We start from the raw sequence: 22994 nt of genomic DNA, 5'->3' as shown, positions 1-22994 counted from the left end.
TTAATTAAGTTTGGAATTCAGTGTATTATGTTTGAAAAAATATCTTTATAGTTTTTTCTTGAAAAAGATTTATTCTCTAGGGATGTTAAGCTACAACTTTACGGTTGAATTTTTCCGAATGGAAAATTCTTGCAACGTTGCAGTTTTTGTGGAGTTCGTTTCATTAAAATTTCACATCTCGACTGACATCAGTATTTAACTCAAACTAAGAGTTTTTTCGAACATCCTCACCACTGGTATCTTAACTAGAAACATCTTTTGTCGATTTTCCATTCGAAAAAGTTTGTACTATTTTAAATTAATTGAGAAAGTTTGAGTGCCGCAATACATTTTTCTTTAATTAATCTCGGCGGTTTTAATTTGAGTTTTTAGTATAGTTTACCTCATTGATCGATTCTTGCCACAACCTAGGAATGTATTGAAAGTTTTGTTCCGACATACAAATGTCGACAAGAAAAACCTCAAATTTCAATGTGTCATACAACTTTCTGACAAATCTACGCATAAGCTATTGGAATTAAAAAGATTATTGATTTGAATTTAGTCAGATTAGAAATATTACGAAAAAACTAGAAATAAAAATCCATAAAATAATATAGAAATTGATGAAAATTTGCATTCCATATGTTTGGGTTTGAATTATTTTGAAGTTTATCTCTTCAAAATTTTCTGTTAAGAAATTAATTTCATTATTTTGAGCAAATCGCTTCTCATAATCTATTGCTCATTATATATTTATTCACACTGTTTCCATGCTTCTTAATAAATATCTTAAATATGAAATTTTTCTCAAGCTTTTGTGGAAACTTAAGAATTTTCATTATACCATAATTATCAATCCTCTCAGTCCAGCCGACTTGGTTGATCCTTACCATTAAAATTCATTTGTCCGTTACAAGGTATTCTTGAGAATTACAGACTACTTAAGCAAAATCAGTCCATCATTCAGTAATACTGAAAAAATCTCAGTTTGCTCCTCTATCTAAATACTCCATTAACCCCATCTTTCTGAATTGATCTGGAAGACTTTGAGATGATATGGACAACTGATTCAAAAGTGTGTTTCTTGGGCACTAAAAAAATTCTTATATTGATATACACTGGAACAAAGAAGTTAAAACGATGAGGTCTTTCGATGTTATTACCAGAGAGAACTACAGAATAAAAACATTGAAACGAATTCGGTTGCATCCTAGTTTGATTTCCGTAAAGACTCCGGTAACCAATGTAGGAGCCCTCAGACTTGAACGATGAGACTTAGCTTGAACCAACGCTGGGAAGCCCGGACTTGGGAAACCAATAATGGCCCAAGCCCGGCTGAACTCTATGTAACCTTACCTCCGCCGTGCCATATTCGCCTGGCTAAACTCTGGGTAACCTGACCTCGACCATCCTATAGTTGACCAGGCTTGGCAGAACTCTGAATAACTAAATGAAAATTTGTTCTAATATCCTAACCATAATAGATATCTTAACATTAAAAGTAACAATTTTCTATGCATAAAAAATTATAAAAGTAGAATAATAACAAAAGTATCATTTCTTTTTATGTTCAATTATTTAACTAATATTTTCATGTACATTAATTCGTAGAGTGCAATGATAGAAATTTGTTATGAAACTATAATTGTATTAACAATATATTAAAAATCTATTTTTATAAGCAACCAGCCTGTCCTAGGGTTTATCTAAGTAACCAGGCCTTGTCCAGGATTGCAAACCAAGCCAGGAATATTGTCTTCATCCCAGAATCCCACCAAGTCTGGGCCATCAATAACTTCCAATCTAGGGCAAGATTTGTATATACTTGACCCAAGTCTGGGCCTATACTGGGCCCATCGTAAAATCCTATATGGAAATGGCATATTTGGCAGATAGATCCGTCTCTGAACTAGAAGAATCCACAATAATACTTTTAATGATGATACTAGATAATAAAATCCTCTTGGCATGAAGTGAATTAAGTTTTTATTATATATTTTATTTCTGGGAAAATAATACCTTTTGTAAATTCTTTTCACCAACTACCTCCATAAATTATTAATGGGATTTATGGAGGTATTAACCAGCCACATTATAGTCTCAATTTAGTTTGCAAGTACCATTGTTGAATTATGGAGTGGACAGGACAATCATGTTGGTAAGTGAAATCGTTTCCATCATAACTTCGATTTACCGACGGTAACATAATGTTGTCTAGAATATTGAGACAAACTTCGGAGCCATACCAACATACGCCAGGCTCATTGATAGTCATCTAAGCCCAAATATTTACTGGAAATTACACAACTTGAATGTGTGCAGACAAATCGTTACCAAAAGTCCAGATCTCCATACACATGATCAAGTGCAAACACAATTCTGGAACAATTGTACTAATTTGAAAGCGATTCTTTCCTAGCACTTGCACAGCTTTTCAAATCTGAAATTACAACTTAGATTCAATCTGTGGGCGCAAGGTCCTATCTTGTTCTTATAGTTTCTTCACTCTGCCGGTCTTTTGATAGACCAGTCATCTTCCAATTTGGGAATAATAGCATATGTATGCATTTCAGTTAACTGAGAAGACATTAAGTACATAATTACTTCAATAGAAATCAAGCAATTATTGAATTATGTGCTAGTGGCAGGTCAGTAAAATATCTCCATTTTCAAAATTCAAATTGCTGTTTTCACTGTTTTCTTCAGTCAATGTTAGTTCGAAAATGTCTAATAAAACACAGAATGTGTACTCTAGATCTGTATTGAACAAAAACTGTTGAGTAGCTAAATCCAATCAATTTTTTTTTTTGAAAAATGAACGAAATGACATTTTTCTTTTTTATTGTTGTATTATGATTTGTTACGCGATTTTTTAACGCATTGTACTTAAGCGAACTCAATTTTTGATTGGACGTATTTTGATTTCAAAATCATTAATATTTCGGCTTAAAAATCTCCATTTAACAAACAAAATATTGTGGGATTCTATTATAGAGACTAACATTTCCCTCCTGTATTATTCAACTCCAATCAACCATTTGGTATCGAAAAACAACCCTGTGGCAACGGAAATCCTCACATCAATACCAACACAATTCAAGTCAACAGACGACAGCATAGGATTTTTGATTATCATTGCGGAGGAATAGTTATAAAAATCAGTTTGTGATTCAAGTGTGTGTGTTAATGTTATAATTAATTACGGTTTCTGATGTATTATTAATATATCATATGCCTTGTGAAGTTTTCGCAGCAGCTCAAAAATTTCCTTTGAATTGAATAAAATAATTATCTATTCGAAGCGGGTTTTCAATCCAATAAATAAATAATGATAATTAACTATGCGCAAACTCGACACATTGAATATGAACTGTCTCGAAACTTTAGTTTCCAGCGATGTATCTTCTGTATAAATTTAATAATTATAATAATATTTATATGGAAGAACAAAGTTTAGTGGAAAGTACAGTTTCAGAAGTTCTGATTGTTCAAAGATATATTCAAAAACTTTCTGGCAAATTATAACAAAAACAAAATTTGAACGGAAATTTGTTGAACTATCTAGTACTCATCTCGTTTGATAAACTTACTTACGATTTTCTCTCTAGTATATTTTCAAAAAAATATTGAAATATATTTTAAGAATGTGGAAAAACTTCTCAAAGATTTGAACATCAATAAAGCGATTGGTCCAGCTGGAATACCACCAATCGTTACTCAGCTGAACTCTATCAGATTGAAAATTTGCTCGTTCTCAATAGATAAAGAAAAGTAGAAAATAAGACGGTTCCCAACTACTACCGTCCGATTGCTTCATTCCCAGCAATTGCTAACGCCACGAAGAAAGTCGTCAACCAGCAAATGTTGAGATAAGTCTGCTAACATCATCAGCCACCACAATACGGCTTGAATCAACCACAGACAGATGTCAAAAACGTATGGACTGATGCTATACACAAATATGGGGAATCCAGAGGTTTTGCACTGAACATATCGAAGGCGTTTTGGCAGGGTTTGATATGACAACCTTGTAAATAAATTGATATCGTACAGTTTTTCGTCCTCACTTATCGACTGGCCTAGTAGTTTTTTGAAAGATCAATTCATCCAGGTCTTTATCGATGGACACACCACAGAAAGATTTGAGGTTAACGCTGATGTTCTCCAGGGATACATCTTGTTACCTACTCTCGTCGTTCGAATCAACCACTCCAAATAAACTCAGCTAACACCCAAATCCGTAGGCAATAACAGATCACCACCATCAATACCGATCTTGAAAACATTCTAGAGTAGGCTGCAAGCAATTTAATTGATATTGCAATGCTACAAAAACCCAGGTTTCTCTTTTTACAAATAAGGCTATTGCTGCTGCTTGGGATTTTGTGGTCCAATTGATTTTAGAAGCAATATATCTTAGCATAGTCACGTGGTCGATTAAACTAAGACTAAGACAGCTTAACAAAAACTTTTCCCTTTTCAAGACCAAAAACCTATATAGCAACAACTCCTAATTCTCTACAAGGGCTCGGTTTCCAAGCGTACTGTGGAGATGCTCGACTCAATACAGAAGAGGAGCACTTATAGGAGATCCAGAATTGACCAGAAACTTGGACAAATTAGAGCATAGAAGAAAGTTCGCCGACCTCACTCTGTTTTACTGATGCTAATTTAGTAGTATATATTTTATAATTCATTGATCAGATAATTTCTTCATATAGTTGTATATTCTGTTTTGGTATCCTCTAGCAATCCTTTTTCACTTCAGATAAAATCCATGAAAAAATTTTAGCAACATTCCTTTCTTCGTTCTTCTTATCTAATCCCAAGTATCTTTTTGAACAGTATAAATGATCAAATTGCTTATGACGCTCATTTGTTGTAATTACAAACATCAATTTACCTGGTATCGAAGATCCCGCTGTTTCGGCTTCAACTTCGTCCTTTATATTCCTTATAATAGTTCGTTGGTTTGTACAGGGTCCTTCACGACGAGCTGAATCAATATGTATATGGGAAAGTGCTGCGACTAGTGTTCTGAAAATTTGCTTGCTTGCTTGCTCCAGACAAGTTTTTACAAAAACCGTTAATTTGAGATATATAAATTTACTAACGAAGTCCCCTTAATATGAATCGTAGAATCCAATGGTGAAGAGAAAAATGGGGGTTGCCGTTTTAAAAAATGAAATTTTTGAAGTTTTTAGATAGCGAAATTCGTCACCATTTTCTGAACACCCTATATAAATTTTTATCAAGGTTTTCACATATTTTGAAAACTGTAAGTCTCATTTGTACAAATCCCAAAAATTTAAGACCTGTCTCACTTAAACTTAGGAATATATTTTTTTTTAGTGCAGGGCTGCATGTTTCCAGAAATTTTTATATTGAAATTTAGATTCCAAAAATTTAATAAAAACTATGGCATTCCGTTTAAAATAATGAAGTTTGGATCCACTTCAAGTAAAACCGGAGGTTTTAGAAAACTGGAATTATTTTAGCTGAAACGAGCATTTTGGAAAATATACATAACGATTCAGCTCGTCATGAAGGACCCTGTACCTTCCAGTTTATTTAGATACCGTCCATCTTGAAATATGATTACTACATCATCAACATAGAGTATTTACTATTTTATCAAAAGTTCTTGTAGACATTAGGATTGTAACTAAAATGGTCAAAAGACGACATCAAGATGATGTTATATGTTTAACAGTTCAGTCCATTTGCTTTGCCTCATCTTTGTATGAATTCTTATCATTCTCCCGTTCCATATCGTGCCAAAATATACATCTAGGATATATTTTTTGAAAAAGAATATCACAATTTCGAAACCTTCTAACGGTATTCTGAGCTAGTTTCCTGGGGGTAGGCTACTAACCTCGCCTCTCAACCCTCCAGTGCCACTAGGCTACTCAACAGAGCAGACAGACATCAAAAGAGCCCATTAGATGCAAATTAGAACTGGAAGGTCAAATAATACAACAGAAAATGAAATAAAAGTATTTTAGAATTGACATAATCAGTTATGGAGACGTAGTAGACGAGGTAAGAGGACAAATAACTAAAGCAAAAAGGTCGTGGGATGTCTTAAGAACGTAATATGGCGAAGCAAATACCTAGGACAAGAATCAAAGACAGGAAACTACAAAACGACAATCCGGCCAATAATCACCTATACATTAGACACATCAGAAACGAAACAACATCACAGAAATGAAAATTCTCAGGTGGATCTCGGGAAAAAACACTATTAGATCGAGAAATAAGCGATAACATCAGACTATTATGTAACGTAAATAACATTGAGGATGGGTATTAAGATCTAAGAAAAAATGGAACCAACATCGAATGACAGACGATGGAAACATAAACATAGCAAGAGATAAATCTCCAACTGGAACACGGAGTAGAAGTTGAAGTAGAGGTTGGAGTGACAATTTAGAACCAGTTTGAGGAAAGATATCGGAGAAGGAACAGGCTTTAGACCTATTATAGAAGGAAGAAGAAGAATAAGAGAATTTGATTTTTTTAGGCGGGATAGATTTTTCCTAGTGAGGTACTCGCCATGTGGTTCGACTTCAAGTAGTGTTAACACCTGAAATATCGCCAATCCAATGATTCTAATTATATTATATTGAGAATATTCCGTTATATTAGGATTTAAGAGGACTAATCATCAACATCCTTTCATGATTTTTTGAGCTCATGTTTATATATTGTATGTATAGAGTGATCAATTACAATGACTGTTACTTTTAAAAAGATTCTGACTGAGAAGCTATAAAAACTTTGATTTGCAATGTAAATTTTATTGATGCGAGCTGAAGTGACTTTCTCTATTTCGAAATTGTCACAGAATGGAGTTTCTATGGTAAATGCTGCATTATCGTGTGAATTCGTAACAAAGATATGATACATTCCCAAAGTTTGTGAAATAGTTGAAACTTCTCTTCACCAAAACTGGTGCAAAACAAACTCCGTAATAGAATAATTCACTTAAGAATCGTTTACCGATAGAACATAAGTTATTGTAAGTTGCCATGAAGAAGTTACTGATAGATTTCGAAAGTTTCTTCGAGAATTTCCGTAATGTTACAGTCAAACCTATACGTATACGTTTGAGTGAACATCTATACTTTATGTATACGAACAATGCCTTTCAGTTTGATTTATCTATTGGAAATTAGGTGAACGTTATAAGGAATATCATAGATCAAGAATAACGAGAAACTAGGTTTGTCATGTGAAAACGGTATTTTGTAATTTGATAAACAGTATGATACCAAGTAATGTATACGAAATACTGGACTTGGAACCACAGATTGATAAGATATAAATCCCAGTAGGTATATGACATTAGAAAGCAATTTTTTATTTATTCAATACGTAATTAGTTAATACATCACTTGATAAGTAGTGTGACACAGATTACGTGACATTTCGATTAGGCAGAAAGAAGTGACAATGGATTTAAAAAGTGCGTTAATTTATCATTGCTTGTTGATGAAAAAAATACTGTAAAAATTCAGCAATGACTTCCAAAGTGTAAATCGGTCTCTGCTTCATCGAAAAGAACCATTTGTTTTTGGTTTGCTGAATTTGAACGTGGTCGTACAAACACCGATGGAGGCGAACGTTTTAGTCGCCCAATTGATGTGGTTACTCCAAAAAACATTAATTCATTTGACCATGACGAACCTTTTTTCAAAGAGATTGCCGCATTTACTCAAGTTACGGACCTGGAAACTGTTGAACTGTCCTAAAATAATCAATTCTAAACTCAGCATATATTTTATTATATACATACTTGTATCTTAGATTTAGACTATGATTTTTGGTGCAGATTTTTGGTAGAGATTTTGTTAAAATAACTTTTGTTCAGTTAATAATATATTAATGAAGTTGTTATTTGTTTTTTTAAAAAAATTTTTTCATCGTGAAAAAACGTAATTGGCGCAGTCAGTAGGATTCGTGCGGGTCGTAGAAAAACATGTGTTTCAACGCTCAAGCACGGATCCTGAGAACGTACACTTCAGTGGAGGACGAAGCTAGGAAGAAATCAAAATATGCAGAAAGAGACCAAAATCCGGAAGAAGCTGTAACACTTCTAATAATCAAAATCAAGTTGTCAGCAATAACAACGATATTCCTAGTTCTTCAAATGAAATGCCACGCAGAAGATATGAAAGTAACCAAATTAAATAATGTTTCTTTACCTACCAGTCTAGGATCCTGTAAAAGAATTAATTCTAAACACTTATTCATATATAACGTCATAGGAAAAATGAACAAATGGCTTTTCGGCTCCCTCGATTCTGTTGATGAAGAGAGATACGACAAAGCAATTCCAAGTTTACAGCAGAATCACAAACAAATCATTAACGAAACCAATTTACAAATATCTTTACAGAAAAAACTTTTGGCCAATATAATAAATCATTATCAATATTATTTAACTTGAAATTTGTCTTCTAATTAGCAGAATTTAAATTTGTTCCTGAACCATCGACGAATGAATATCATTTTCCATTTGTATAATTTTTCCAAAATTTTAATAGCTCCCCAATGTTAGAACATATCCAATCGCAATAGTGTGTAAACAAATTAACTTTCCATCGTTATCCCGAAAGTTATTTCTTCCAATGTAGACATTAAACATTTTTCTCGTTGTTTAGACAAACGTGAATCACTAACTGAAAAATCAATTTCTGCGTCTTCCAATTCAGTTTATAGATTCGATTACTCACTTCCAAATATAATACATTTTGCTTTGGTAAAACAAATATATCATTCTAATGGATAGACTGCTGATTTTATACAAATCAAAGTACCATTATCTTGCCCATCCTGTCAGAAATCCCGCGTTCATACGTTAGACAACTGATATAAGGAACTAAATATTGAAGGGGGATATTTTCCAAAGGTATTTAGTGATATTAACCTCTTATCATTTTGGTACCCTGTATCTCCGAATTATATCAATGACGTCAGCTATTCAATGGAGTTTTTAATCTATTTTTTCTGAAACTTTGTTGTTTCCTATTTTGTTCATTACTTTTTCCAAATTATTTTGGTCAGCAGTTTACTCACGCTGTACATTATTCTTACGAAATAATTTTCATCTTACTTCCATTGAATAAAGCAATTATTGAAATTAAACATGAACTCATTTACCTATTATATTAGTAGATGCAAAGAAAATGACAATTTAAATGCTGGACATACTTCAGTATTGCAAAAAGTTTCACTCAATAAACTGAAATCAGTTATTAAACGTGTCAGTTTGTGAAAGTTGAAAAGGACAATAGCAATTTAAATGAAACTTGGGGGAGTAGGCTCGATAAAAGCACGAAAGGTCGCGTGTACTTTAACCTACCCGATACATATATTTGAAATTTTGATTGTTCAGCAATTTGCAAACAATGGAATTATTAAAAGATCGATAAATGGAGCTCATTCTCATTATATTTTGAAAAATGATCTAATAATTGTGATATAACAATTTTGACGATATTAGGAATAGAATTATTACACCCGCAGCACATGACGCTATGTTATACTAAAAATTTCACTGAAAACTTGTTTGTTGAAGCCGCTTGACATGATGCAATACAAGACGCAACATGTCTTGTTCAAAACCATGCAGATCAGCTTCCTTTTTTTCATTGTTAAACCATGTACAAAATATGTAAGAATTTGAGGTTAGGAATTTGTTTACTTTTACTGCTTACAGAGACTTGCATGCAATTTCTTGCACGTTATATTGCATTGTGTCAAGATGCATTTACAAAGAAGGAGATAAACGACATTTTGAATATCTAATCATCAATAAAGTTGTAAAATCAAAGCAAAAAGCTGGATAGAGATCTCGAACACATATTATAATATCAGGGCTGCTAATTAAATTTTGAGATATGGCAACATTGATGTGAATATGCCAAGTTGGCAAAGATTGCAAAGAAACTAAACCGAATACATCCCGACCACCAGGACGACCACCTACAAGATGGTGTGAAACCTGGTCTTCATCATCCCAGCTGCAGCTAGGTAACCATTGATGCAAACATAGGACTAAGTCCTAACATACGATGAAGAAGATGTCGTCATGAAATTTCACAATTTTAATGGTGAACTTACATTTGAGATTTACTGATAACATTCATTTTGGTAAAAAATGGAATTTTCTCTAACTTTCGACGTGAATTGAACCAACAGCAGTGTGTTGGTTCAATCCACGTGTTTTTGGAATCGTTACCGCTTATCTGGGCACTGGTTCAACTAACATACATTCAATATGGTATGAACATTTGGGTGGCAAAAAGATTTGTTCGCGTTGGATACCACCGAGTTTGATAATCGCTCAAAAACATTTTTGTTAATTGGTTCAAAGAAATAAGAAATTGGCTGAAAAAACTTAATCGTGGTGCTTCAAACCACATCTATCAAGATGAGCCAAATCCAACAAAAGTTCTTTGCACACGAGGCTGCCTGTTTTTTTTTTAATAACTGCACACCGATTCATTAGAACAAAGTGGAACGGCCAATTCTGAATGGTACACCAGCATTTGTTTACCAGATGTATTCGAAAAAATCAGGGAAACCAATCGCAGAATACGAATAATTCTCCACCACGAGAATGCCAGTTCTCACTCATGAGTTCAAACAAAAACGTTTTTAAACAGTCAAAACATCAAATTTGTAGGTTCCATCAACATATTACCAGTTTGAAAACCAATGATATGTTTTTATTCCTGCAGATCAAAAATAAATTGCGAGGTCAACTATTTTCTACACATGAAGAAGCGATTGATGTATTCAAATCACATGTTTTGGAGGTACCTCAATCGGAATGGAAAAAATGCTTCAATAATTGGTTCAAATGCAAACAAAATTGTATTGTTTCTATCTCAAAACATAAGTAGCAACCCTCGTATATCAAAAGGGTTGTACCATTGTTAAATAGTCTACTATGGCCACCACAATGAAAATATTTGAACTCATTGAGTTGAAGGGTGAATAATAAAAATTTTGCGGGTAAATAATGTGATATTTATCCAAACCAGATATTTCTAATGTGGTTAGTAGCACACCCTTGGATTTGAAATAGGATTTTCTTAAGTCGGAGTAAACGAAAATTGCTTTTGAGAGTAGAAAATCGTAGCCTGTTAGATAACAAAATATCAAGATACTATTCAGATTAATTAATGCTTAATGGGTGGAAAGGTGTTTTTGAGGGTAGAATTATGTGGATTTTAGATACATTTGAAAATATATTATTGGTAAAAAAAATGAGTGAAGCTACAGAATCAATAGTCTACTATAGTCACCAAATTAAGAGCTGTTAAACTCAATATAAGTTGGTACTGATCTTTCTACGCATTGCTAATGGTAAAAAATACGCTAGTTTCTCGTTTCTCTAAATTAAATAAAAAAAAATATATGCTACGCTTATGTTTTATGGCTGATAATGATATACGGTTCCATGCAAACAGACGTTGTGCAATCTACTTAGGTTTCAGATGGAAATTGTAAAATTGCTAGAAGATATTATTAAATTTCGTTAATGTATCCTAACAGTTTATGCAAAAACTGAACTATACGTGCAGTTGGTATTATTTCGTACTTTGAACATCCATAAAACATTAAGTGATATTATTCAGAGGTCGGTGGGTCCAAACATCCATTAGTGAGATTGAAATCGTTACATATTCATTCGGATATATTGATGTATGAATAGAAAGGGTAATTAATAGATTCGGAAGGGAAATTAAGCGAATCAATTTTATTTCTGGGATATGAGTCAGTCGTCCCAAGTTGCCCAAAGGAAATAATTAGTGAAAAGTTTCCCTATTATGCGCTAATTACTTTGTGGTTTATATTAAGGGGAAGGAAACGTCTAAATCATTGTTGTCAGATCTTTCCTTTTTCTGGAAGAATAATAAACTTTGTTTTTACGGATGGATCACCCATCATTTTTCATCTAAGGTACCCTATACCTAAAGGCCATGCTTTCGGAGTTATCTCGGATATCTCCGCCGCAGTTAAAATAATACATTTTGGCCAGGTTTCTTCACTTCTTCAGCTTCTAAACCTCCGAATAACTCGAGCTATTTGCCAAATAAGTTATTAGGTAGTCACAACTGTCAATTAAATAATTTAAAACAAACTTAATCTAAAATATTGTATATCCAAAGTGGTTTTTTTGTTTATTATACCTACATTTGATCAGTTCATTTTTGGAAGTATTCGTCATATCAATAATTGAATATTTGATATGGATACTTTCCAAAATTTCGAAGATTTGTTTGATGAGGAATTGATTGAGGAAATACAGCAAATTTCAGAAGAACCAGCTTAATCAGTTCATCATTAAATTGATCATTACAATTTTTGGTTCGAGGATGAAATTTTTTCACTGTTTTCTTTTTCCTTTCCTATCAATTATTTTCAAAATAAGCTATAATTTTCAGACCAATACAACTTTCTCCAAGTAGCGACTACTTCAACATTAACCTTAACAAAACACGTGCAAATAGAATTAAGCACAGATCGTTGTCACAACCACAGATCATAGGAAATCGTCCATTTTTTTCCGCTTATTTCATGGTATTACCAACACTAGACTATTTGTTGAGTACATAATAAAGTGACAAATTTTTTTAAATTAGTTTGGCTAATAATTACTTGGCACTTCATTAGAACGTGAAGGAACCGGCCCTTTGGTGACGTTTCAGTAAATTATTATTGTTGAAGTTTAGTCAGAATGGATCATTTATCTGAAAAAGAACGGATAGTGATAGGCGTAGAAGTCAACAATAAACGTGTAATATCTTTAATAATTTATATCCTAACCGAAATCCCATAACAAGATATACTTTTAGTAAATTAGTCCAAAAGAACGTTGGTTCATACTGGTCACGTAACAATCCTCGTTGAATGCGTGAATCCCATACCCAATATCCCGAGAAACTGAATGTATGAGTTGGAATTATAAATGATAAGTGATTTGTCATTTTTTCATTGAGGGTAACTTAAATAATCGGGCGTATATAGATTTAAACTTGAGTTGGTTCGGATATTTCCAAATCCAAGGTAATATTTTCAATTAAGTTCAAACAAAACTTCATTATTAGAAATTTTTCGACCTAAACGACAATATTGGGCTACAACAAGATGGTGCCCCACCTCACTATGCGTGTGTGGTGAGGCGATGCCCAAATAATGTGTTTCCTAGAAGATGGACTGGAAAGCGTGGTTTATCGAATGGCCCCCGCGATCACCCGACATGAATCCTTTAGACCATTTCCTGTGGAGTCATTTAGAAAACATCGTTTATGGAATAAAACCTGCCAATATTCAGGAATTAAAAGATGAAATTACCACAGAGATAAGTAGATTTGGGATCAGAGATGTTGCACCTGCTGTAGTTGATATTTTTCATGTAATAATTCATACGTCGTAAGATTCTTGAGAATATCCTAAAGTACGGGAGAATATCGTGAGAAATTTAATAAAAAACATTTTTCAAATCTCTTTCAAGTATTCTAATCGGTCTCAAGTAAAAATTTCCAACACGCGCGAACTTTTTCCTTCATTTTTCTAGAACATTTTTAATTTTCCACTCGCTGCTCCACGTATAACACGAACATTGTACCTCGTCTAATCTTAAGTTTCTTTGCGAAGTTTACGTATTATATACAAGTCTAAAGGTTTTAAGTACCGATACCGACGGAGCTTTTCTTGAACTTAATTAATAAATCTGCTGAAGTTTCAGCAGAATAAGAATTAAATTGTTGTTTGCTTCTCCGTAGAACAATATTTACTTTATTCTTTGTACCTTGTAAGGCTTCTTCGAAAGTTTAATTATTTTTTCATAGAAAAGAATGTTTCAGGTTAACTTTTTAAATGAACTGATAATCTCAAGAATTATTACTTAGAATACTGAAATGAGAACAAATTATTTAACGGATACAATAACCGAATCAGAACCATTCGCAGTCTACGGTACTACGAAGTTGAATGCTTTGACGAGAAAGGAGTTTAATATGTCTTTCATTGAACAATGAAATCAAATTTGCTTGAAATATAACAGGCTAAAAATCGCTACTTACTTTCTAAATCGCCATGTATTCGGAACTAAATCGATTTGTTTGGAATTATTCATTGTAAATGTCCATCACTAAATGAAAAATGGATGAATTTTATTGTTGTGTTACTTTTTGAGCTTTTTTTCATTTCATTGTTCAAATATATGATAAGGGTTGATTATTTTCATTTTTATAAAAAAATTCGTACAGAAAATGATTTTTCTAAGACTTTCGATTGTGTTAATCATAATATTTTGATTAACAAATTGCAGTACTATGATTTCAGGGGAACACCTCTCGCAGGGTTTAAGTTATACCTTACCAACAAAAGTCAGCTTGTAAGAGTTGATACAACGATGTCTTCTTGCAAGCCAATAGAATGTGAAGTACCTAAAGGCTCAGTAATAGGCCCTATTTTGTTTCCTCCGTTCATCAAAGCCTATCTAGACATCAGTAGTAAAATAAGTCTATTTGCAGACGATACTAGTCATCAGGAATCATGGCACGATCCCAATCTTCTTTGTCTCAATGTTTTTGAAATTGAAATTTTATCGTATAAAAATACATTGCGGCCTTTTTTATTGAATAACACCACCACTGACGTCATTTAATCTGTAAAATTCTTAGGGCTTGTGGACAATTCCTTGAACTTGGAGTTACATATTGCCACCGTATCTAAAAAATTAATTCTTCTGAATTCTGAACTCCTTCTGCTTTGCGCTGAGATCAGTTTCCAGGGAACTGAACTCTTTCTGTTTTGCGCTGAGATCAGTTTCCAAAGAACCGAACTGCTTCTGCTTTGCGCTGAGATCAGTTTCCAAAGAACTGAACTTAGCCACCTCCTCAATAGTATTTTATACCCTTATTGAGTCGCATCTCCCTTCTGGAGTACGTGTGGTACGACTCAATTTGATCGAATCTCCAAACTACGGAAGAGAGCTGTTAGATATTTACTAGGACTAAACAGCAGGGCTCACTGCAAGGATTTCTTCAAAAGATTAGAAATTCTGACTCTTCCTATATTATTAATCTTCTAATTTATGATTCAGGCGAGTTCTCAGGGTGATAAAATTGACACCTCAGCCAAGGCAACAGATATAAGCTCTGGAACATCAATACTTGGAGTGGTGGATCAAAGAATTCTATTTTCTTAGATGAGTCTAGTTATATATTCTTCTCAGACCAAAGAAAAGAATAAATAAAGTTGCATTAACGATCTGTCTGAAGAAATTTACCCTTTTGTTATGGAAAGAATATGTATAAGTGTGCTTTATTCTATTTAATAGATAATAGGTATCAGATCACATCGAGATGCGGTTGTTTTTGATCATAGTCTGCTCAAGCTCAGGTCACTTGATCTGAATTCCATAGATCATGCTTGGGATCTCCTACAAAAGTCTACAAACTATTGAGTAGAAATGGCAAAAAATTTCACTACTAGGTTGAAAGCATGCCAAAAAAATGGACAAATGATAGTCACAGAGAGTATTAATTATTGTTTAATTCTTTGAGCCCCTACCAAAATTGATTCACTCTCCCCTCGGCTTAAAAGGTACTCACTACTTTTTTGCTTCTCTATCCTTTGAACGACGATTTATGCATTTATGTGAAGTGTACAAAAATGTACGATGTGTTTTGATAAATATTGTACGAAATCAAGGTAATACAAATTGAAAATTTTAATCAAGTAATATTTGAATTATTCTGAAGAAAAGAAAAAAACTATGAAGGTTTTTATTTTACAACGGAGTTGAAGATCATTAAAAAATATCAAGTCCAAGTTATCAATCCAGGACAGTCCAAACAAACTGTAAAACACATTTAACTACATTCCCTTTGACCGTAGAGCAAGTTTTGAAAAAAATTCTTCGTTCGGTCCATAGTACCACTCCGGGCTATGGAGAATGTTTATTTGCGGACCTATGGACCTCACCGAAACTCAACGCGTTAAACATTCTTCTTTTCAAAATTAGATTTATTAGATAAATCATTCGAGAGTTGACAACATTTGATAATAATAAATACTTTGTTCTCCATGCATCAAAATCTGCACGCCGCATTATCTGCTAAGTCCAGCGTTTTCAAACGTTTATTAAGGCGATAGTATCCCACAAGGACTTATGTTAGATCTGTTAGATTGTTCTTACCTAGGTTGATACATTCAGCAGCTCTACTCTGGTTATGGTTAGAAGTCTTTGACTGTCTCAGTCCCTGTAGGTTTTCCCAGTAATTGGTTCAGCTCCTATCTACTTTTTTCTCCAGTGCCTTTTCCATTTTTCTGTAACTCACCAAATACTCCATTGTGGACTGGTTTACATTTACATTACATTTTACTAGTAAAAATAACTATCCTAGAATGCAAAGAGTCCAAAAACGAATACCAAGGAATATAGGTAACACCCCATGGTATGTCTCTAATAAGAAACTTAACCTGGAACTCAATATAAGAACAGTCTGAAGGCTGAAGGTAACGAAGAATGACTTCGACGAAATGTTGAAACTTCTAGATAACCAAGACACGCACCAAATCTTATGAACTTGTGTGAAAAGTTAAAAATCAGCTCGATTGTTTCCGCATAGCCAATAGTAAATAAAATCCTATTCTTTTTCTGAGCATCCAGCCTATGGTCTACTGTGAAACTTCATATATAAAGGCCAATATTTGGAGCTCGGAGTGCAATATCTTTATGTCCTGCTGCCTAGTACTCAACTTATTGATAGTGTACATAATTTCTTTAAATGCTGTTCAATCTTCACAGCTACATCAAAATTTCTATCATCTATTCGTCCATTCTCATTGCTTGTTTACATCCAATTCTTCTAATTGTATATGTAAATATCTTCAACTAGAAAATATTCAATCTGTTGTTTCAAATTATTTTTGTATTAAATAATTTCACTGTATAGAACATTCCAAATATACCCATGAAATTTGGACGTCCACTTTTAAAACTTGTGGAAAAGTTATACAAAGGACAGGGAAGAATAAATCATCTATGTTTACAAAGCAGCCTTCCTATCATATGACTTGGAAGAGGTTTAAGTTTTGACTTCCTTTCAATAAAACTTTTTGTGAGGATCACATTTTCAGATATATTAATTCCAAGTATTTGTAAGAAATTATTTGAGAGGAAAACAAATCCTATTGTTGTTGAATGGAATAAACTCCATCCAACATTATGTAAAAATAAGTTTGATCGAATTTTTATCCAAAATATATATAAAGTAGTAATATCAATTCAATTTAATATCGAAAATATGTTTTTATATATCGCCGTTCCCTAAAAATAGTGATATAAATATCAAATCATCAATTTTACTTAGAGATTTTTGTCGTCATAAATTTGAGTAACTGCGGTTCGAAACACGACTAATATCGTGTCATTTTTGAGCGCAACCACGTGATGTTTCATTGAACGAAGGTAAAGTATGTTAATATTCAGATTATGACGCATAACCTTTTGATTGTCTTGAGTAGAACTGGAACTACAGTTGCATCCATATTTCCATTTGTATGTTTTTAATGTTGTCCATAAACTTATTTCCATTAATACTTCGTCATTAGTCTTCCGGAACAGCTATATGATGTAACGAAACTCTATTAGATCTTGTTTTTTGTTGTTGCCGTCTAATTATTACTCCAACAATCATTTGATTCCTTTCCTCTAATTTAACCTTACTCAACAAAACCTGTTCAATATAGTATTAGAATGGATGGGACGTGAATTCGACAACGCAACTACTGGCATATGCAGACGATGTAATAATCCTTTTAATGAGCTTGAGGGAACCTGCAGAGCCTTCATAGAAATAGCAGAGACAGTGAATCTACGAGTCGACGAAGATAAACCGAAGTTCATGATAATTACAACACCACAAAGGAAAAGAGCAATGAGGGTGGTAATCCAGGACGATGGTGGAGAGGGAGGAAATCTGGAAAGGAAGATGACGAGGAGAAGCGCTGAATGCGATGATAAGATCCAATATAATCTCCAGAAAGGACAAGCTGTATCTATACAAAACAATGTTGAAACCATGAGATACGGAGGCGAAAAGTTGATTCTCAATAAATCAGAAGAATCGAAGTTGGATAAATGGGAAAGAAGGATACTAGGAAAAGGAGATAGAATCATAACTGAGGAGAATGAAATGAGGAATCTATTTGGAGAAGCAAAAATTAGCGAAATAATAAGAAATAAATGAATAGACATAGAACAGGGAAGAACAAAAAAAAATGAAGAGCAAAGAAAAGATGGTAGACAAAGGTGCTGGAAGACCTAAGAGAGAAAGAGAGAAAGGTGAATTCAGGACTGGAAAACGAAACCATGTTAAATATCCCACGTAGAGGATCATGGATAAACACAATCAAAATTCAGACAGCCCTAATGTTTGAGAAAAGAAAATAAGTCATTTACTTATCTCTTCACAGAGGTTACCTCGTGGATATTGATGAAATTGATTTTATCATGTTTCAACTGAGAATTTTTTGTACATTTCCGTTCACTGACGAAGTGTTTACTCAAATTTTTCCTGATCAAATCAAAATTCCCACCCAATGCTACTTCCATTGTCAGTGACAAATAATTCAATGATTAATTTAAGTTCAGGTGAAGTAAAAGTGTACTTGATGCCTTCTCGGTTAACTGACATTCAGATACTTGTCGTTATCACCAAATTGGAAGATGGCTGATTGTAAATAATCAACTGATAACTTTGGTAAACATGATAACAAATGTCAAGTAAATTTACACAGCTAAAAAATTACAAAGACTTGTATACTATTTTGTGAACATAATTATGTACATAAAAATTTTCAACCGTTTCTCAAATCATTCATCTATGCAAATACTGAACGGTATTTAGATGATCTCATTCAAACAGTTATAGTAACTATCCGGAGACATATCAAACTACTTCTTCTGGTATATAAGGATATAAGACATACTGTATGTAGTTACTGGTATCAACATTAATTGAATTTATCACCATAATATCAGGTTAACACTTATCCCTCAATCAACAATTAATATCCATGGAAATTTTATGTGGATATTGACAATACCTATCTCATGCAGTGAAATACGGAACGGAAAATTTATTGATACCGCCCTGACTTTATAATGAAAATGTTGTTTCAGTCCCTTAATCCGAAAATATATCGTCTGGAAAGTCCAGTAGCAAACCTCTACCAGTAACTAATTATCTGTTTTCGTTTCAGTGCCTCCCCAGAGACCTCGCATAGAATACAATGGTACCCAAGTGTTGCCCGGGCATAACCTCACCACCCTTCACGGAGAAGTAGCGGTTATAAAGTGTGTATCTCACTATGGCAACCCGCCTCCGGTGCTCAAGTGGTTTTTGGGTAAGTTCGAAATTGCCCATCATTAGTAAATTGATCATTGTTTAAAGAAATAATTAATTACTAGAAATATCATTTAACAATAATGTTTGATTATGATAATATCCCTGCAAGGAAATGACGAGGACTAATAATTTTTAACGCAATTGAGTAAACGACACAAAAACATATTTTTAAGGATGGTTTATGAAACGAAAATTAGAAATTACTATTTAACTAATAAAGTATTAGTTAAAAGATACTAAAATGCTACTTGTAGTTAATCCAAAAACTTAACAGATAATTTAAATTGAAATTAAATTGAGAGTTCGACAACTACTGATGATAGTTTAAGGATCTTTCCATATTTGTATGACAAAAACGATCCGTACAGGGAATTTCTAATTAATTTATGATTATCCTTAATTTACTACATGAAACAAAACCTAATAATCAAGAAAGTTTAGTTTAAAGTTAATTTCAATTCAGTTTCAATCATCGTTGCATAAACTAAGATAAATATGAATCAAATCAACTGATATACATACAGGGTGTTTCAAAAAAGGTAATCTCGTCCCTAGGATATGATAGAAAACTGAAAAATATTTGGGGTTTGATCAGTGAAAATTTTTTATAACATTATCCGGATTCAAGATATGGGGCGTTGAAGAAAAAAATTGTAGACATTTCTCACATCATATAATTTCACACCTCAAAGTTACTCGTGATAAAACTTGATATTGTGTACCGTTTTCGGAATATTTTGATTTGAAAATTATGAAGTAATAACCGATGCTGGTATGAACTATTAATAAAGGTATCAATTATTATTAATTAGTAAGCATTTTGTAAATAGTTAAAACGGATGAATTTAAAAAAAAATGCAACCGAGGGCTACCTTTCTTGTGACGTGTCCAGTCTAATGAATAAAGGATATTCTTTTTCAAAGTTAAATATGTAAAGGCACTGATTTTTTAGAGACCTTAGTTTTAAAGGAAATAACAATTTGAAGATCATGTATTGTAGTTCTGGTACAGCTGTTACGCGTTATGCAAAAAAGATTCCTCGAAGAAACTAACCAAGTAAAAAAACATTTACAGCCATTGAATGACTTAAAAAAATAAATTGTGGTAGGTCAAGAGAAACAAGGAACATTAATAAATAAAATATGAGTTACATTTAGTTGATCAAAACCCAATAGCGTCGGGAATGTTACAAGACAAACAAGGATCTTGATCCTTATCATTACTGAAAAGTCCAAGTGTTCTTGCCAGATGATCTACCGGATAGAGTGGATTTTTGTCAAAGATTATAGGAAAGGATAACTCCTAATCCAAATCCAAATATTCATGTAAAATTTGGAATTTGATTTAGAGTATTTTCTCAATGTTTGTGCATGAATTTTACTACAATAACATTCTTCTCAAACACTCTATTGTTATCCGTACTACTTATTAAATTTTAATAAAGTTTTTCTTGAGGTCTATAACTAAAATTTAGCACCGCCGTCTGATATTTTCTAAAACGCTTTTCCAACTAATCCATAAAGATGACTCCTGTGCACAGACTTTTATTAATCTCACTAAATTTTACATAATCGTAATGCGGTTAAAAAATAATCCTGCTTGTTGGGATTACGGGTAGACACTTTTAAGAACATGGAAGTAACCGAAATTTGGGGAACCTTAATTAAGCAATTTGGCTTGGCCATTTTTCTTAAGGATTAACTATTATTAATGTTCTTTTGTTTTAACGGAAATTCATTCAGAGTCGTGTCAAAAAGTACAACTAAATGAAAGAAACAAAATACTACTATTCTTGTCATCTTACCATTAGGCTACTGAAAAGTATCAACAACTTTTTTACTAATTAACAGGGTGATTTGTGAATTTGCCCACAAATTTCAATTGGCTATAGTATTTACACAGGTTTACTATAAAGCATTCGACTGGTACTATCTAAACTTAGAAATTACCGAACCAGCTTTAGAAACATTAATTTAGACATTCGTGTCGACTATTGCACCCTGTATATAATTTTTTTCAAATGACATCGGTGATTTCCAACAACAACAACAACAGAGATTGCTGTCAATAAGGGAGTGCAACAAGGTTGCATTCTGTCACCTATTTCAGTCAACATTTACTTCGAAGAAATATTTAGAAAAGTACTGACAGATGGCATCAAAATAAACGAAGAAGTAATTAACAACATTAGATATGAATCTCAGAAACGCAATAACTCGAAATTGCACCAAGCATCAGAAATATGATTAAGGATAGAAAGAGCTTGAGTTGCGCTTAACAACATGAAGAAACTATATTAATTATTAATTAATTAAAGACTATTCAAGTTCTACATATTTTCTGTTCTATGGTGTGAAGGCTTGGACCACAACCGAGACTAAAGTCTTTCGTAGATACGAGGATGTATTGATATCTAATTAGCCTAGTTCCGTGCATAAACAAAATATTTAGTTACCATAGCAACGAACAATAACTTACTAGAAGTGTCAGTGTAAAGCTGTAAGTTAAAAAAGTAAACCAGAGTTAAGCAATAAATTAAAAAGAAAGATGTCCACCGAAATTGTGCAAATCGAAAAATTTGAGTTTCGAGCCATCATCAAGAACCTGTATCTGAAAGGGTTATGGTGATCAATGTCCTTGGTATGTGACCATGAAAAATTGGACTGCAAGCTTCAAAAGAAGTAAATTTTCCATTGAAGTTGATGATCGATCGGGAAGGCCAGTTTCTGTGTCAGTCCCCGAAAATATCGATGCAGTTCATAACATGATTTCATCAGACCGTCGAATTGGGCTAAAACGGATATCTGCAACACTGAATATTTACACGAACGCGTTCATTATATGGTTCACGTCAATTTGGACATCAGAAAAATTTCTGCAAACTGGATCCCCAAATATTTGAATGTTGACCAAAAGCGTGCAAGTGTAGAAGCATCTCGTTCGATTTGAAAATGATGTAGACTTCTTAAGCCGAATTGTCACTATGGATGACACTTAGATACATTTCTACGATCCAGAAACAAAGCAACAATCGATGGAATGGCGACACTCTGGTTCCCCAAGACCTAAGAAGTTTCGTGTTTAAAAATCTGCAGGAAAAGATCTTGCTTCAGTTTCTTGGGATTACAATGGAGTAATCATGATTGATTTTTTGGATAAGGGTAGAACAATAACTGGAGATCACTATTCGACATTACTACGTAAGAAAATTGAAGAGAAAAGACGCGGAAAGCTATCCAAAGTTGTTTTGTTTTTGCAGGACAACGCCCATGCACACAAATCTCATTTTTAAATATCCTAGACGGATCACCAACAGAGAACTCAGGCAGAGAGTAGGGAAACAGAAGGAAGTCGTCTTCACCGTAAAAAAACGAATCTGGAGTGTTTTGGGCACATACTAAGAAATGATAAATACCGTATTTTGCAGAGAGAAAACTGCATTTATGATTGCACCAACTACGTCAGTGGTTTGGAGTGTCATCTGTTAATTTGTTTAGAATCGCAGTGAACAATATCAGATTATCCTTATTAATAGCCAAGGTCACAACAGATAAGGCAATG

The 22994-nt window shown here is 33.3% G+C and overlaps 1 protein-coding gene across 1 annotated transcript in view; it reads left to right on the top strand.

The window, feature by feature from the left end:
• Positions 1 to 22994, top strand: part of LOC130441239 (kin of IRRE-like protein 2) — a 649517-nt gene that overhangs the window by 484709 nt on the left and 141814 nt on the right. The window contains exon 4 of the mRNA XM_056774824.1: positions 19288 to 19431. Within this exon, the coding sequence (XP_056630802.1) occupies positions 19288 to 19431 (144 nt within the window). The remainder of the gene's footprint in view (positions 1 to 19287; positions 19432 to 22994) is intronic.

Source organism: Diorhabda sublineata, chromosome 3 (assembly GCF_026230105.1).
Source record: "Diorhabda sublineata isolate icDioSubl1.1 chromosome 3, icDioSubl1.1, whole genome shotgun sequence".
NCBI lineage: Eukaryota > Metazoa > Arthropoda > Insecta > Coleoptera > Chrysomelidae > Diorhabda > Diorhabda sublineata.
Note: the sequence above shows the minus strand (reverse complement) of the source record. Positions and strands in the feature narration are given on the sequence as shown.